Source organism: Etheostoma spectabile, chromosome 6 (assembly GCF_008692095.1).
Source record: "Etheostoma spectabile isolate EspeVRDwgs_2016 chromosome 6, UIUC_Espe_1.0, whole genome shotgun sequence".
Classification (NCBI taxonomy): domain Eukaryota; kingdom Metazoa; phylum Chordata; class Actinopteri; order Perciformes; family Percidae; genus Etheostoma; species Etheostoma spectabile.
In genome coordinates this window covers 18,867,324-18,868,494 of record NC_045738.1, presented here as the reverse complement: position 1 = coordinate 18,868,494, position 1,171 = coordinate 18,867,324, and the positions used below count along the sequence as shown (strand labels likewise).

The window sequence follows — 1,171 nt, the reverse complement described above, 5'->3', positions numbered from 1 at the left end:
GCGGGAGTCATCCCAAAAGGATCAATAAAGAGACGTCTAATAAGTCTAAGTCTAGCTATGTGAAATCAACATGGACGTGTCTCCACTGATATACAGTCAGTATCACTATGTTCCATTTTTTTTCCCAGTTTGGTGCATTTGGCATCTCTTAAAACAATTGGTGTCCATGTTTAACAGTTCCCTCTGTAAGTATAGTGTAATGGACATTGTACATTCTCTACGTGACATAGTTACACAGCTTCATACCCAACCGCAATAACTGCACACCTCTTACTTATGGGTTTGATGAAATTACGCATTGTTGAAATGCAACATTTTATTTAGAAATAAAAACAAAATAAGACACAACCTAGTGGCGAGCGGAGCACATACTGCGTACAATGTGAAACGGCCCTATGGAGTTCTGTTTTTCTCATTCGTTTCCTGTGACTACCGGTGTGTTGGTAACTTTCCATGCATGGGCTAAACCCATCACAACTGGTTGAGGTTGGGCTAATGTTTATCCACCAAACATGATACTTCTATACAAGGGCATTGGACTGGGGAGAAAAAGGGGGATGGAGTACCCAGGGCCTTAATGTTAGGAGGGTCCAAAAGGTTGCTAGAATGAATAGCTGTAGATCCAGGGACGGGTCAATAGAAAATGCTACGCCCCTGCTTCTACACAGTATCTGAATTAAGTGATCTTTGGCATACTTACTGCATGTACTTAAATAACCTCTGAAATTAAACTCAAGTCGGGGAAGTAAAATCAAGTCCATGGGAGTTAACCAATGGGTTGTGATTGGGTAAGTGTTGAAGATGAATGTGATCTGAATTCTGATGATTGGTTGGACATGGTCTGACTGAATTAGAGGTGAAGAAAATGATGCATATAAAGGGCAAAAGAATAGCTCAGTTTAGGAGGCTTTTTTCTCATCAGACTGTCGAGGTCTCGAGGTAACATTTAATTTCTTTTGAGCATTAGATCATCTAGTACATAAGTTCATGTGTATCCTGCTGTCTTAACTTGCTTTTTGCTGCTTGAGAACATATTACTTTACAAATAACGTATAGATCTGCAGGATGAAGGAAATAATAGCTGCAATCATTTAAACCATAATCCTAATTGTGAAATTCAACCGCAACTGAATACTTTTACTCTATCTTTGCAATTTCTCCTTTCTCCACT

At 39.3% G+C, this 1,171-nt stretch overlaps 1 protein-coding gene and 1 long non-coding RNA gene across 3 annotated transcripts in view; one reads left to right on the top strand and one right to left on the bottom strand.

The window, feature by feature from the left end:
- The window catches only part of LOC116690572 (uncharacterized), a 9,337-nt gene that overhangs the window by 66 nt on the left and 8,100 nt on the right, over positions 1-1,171 (bottom strand). The window lies entirely within an intron of this gene.
- The window catches only part of LOC116690551 (fucolectin-5), a 7,077-nt gene continuing 6,756 nt past the window's right edge, over positions 851-1,171 (top strand). For both annotated transcript variants that reach the window (XM_032517608.1, XM_032517607.1), the window contains exon 1: positions 851-939. In XM_032517608.1, the coding sequence (XP_032373499.1) occupies positions 866-939 (74 nt within the window). In that variant the 5' untranslated portion in view covers positions 851-865. The remainder of the gene's footprint in view (positions 940-1,171) is intronic.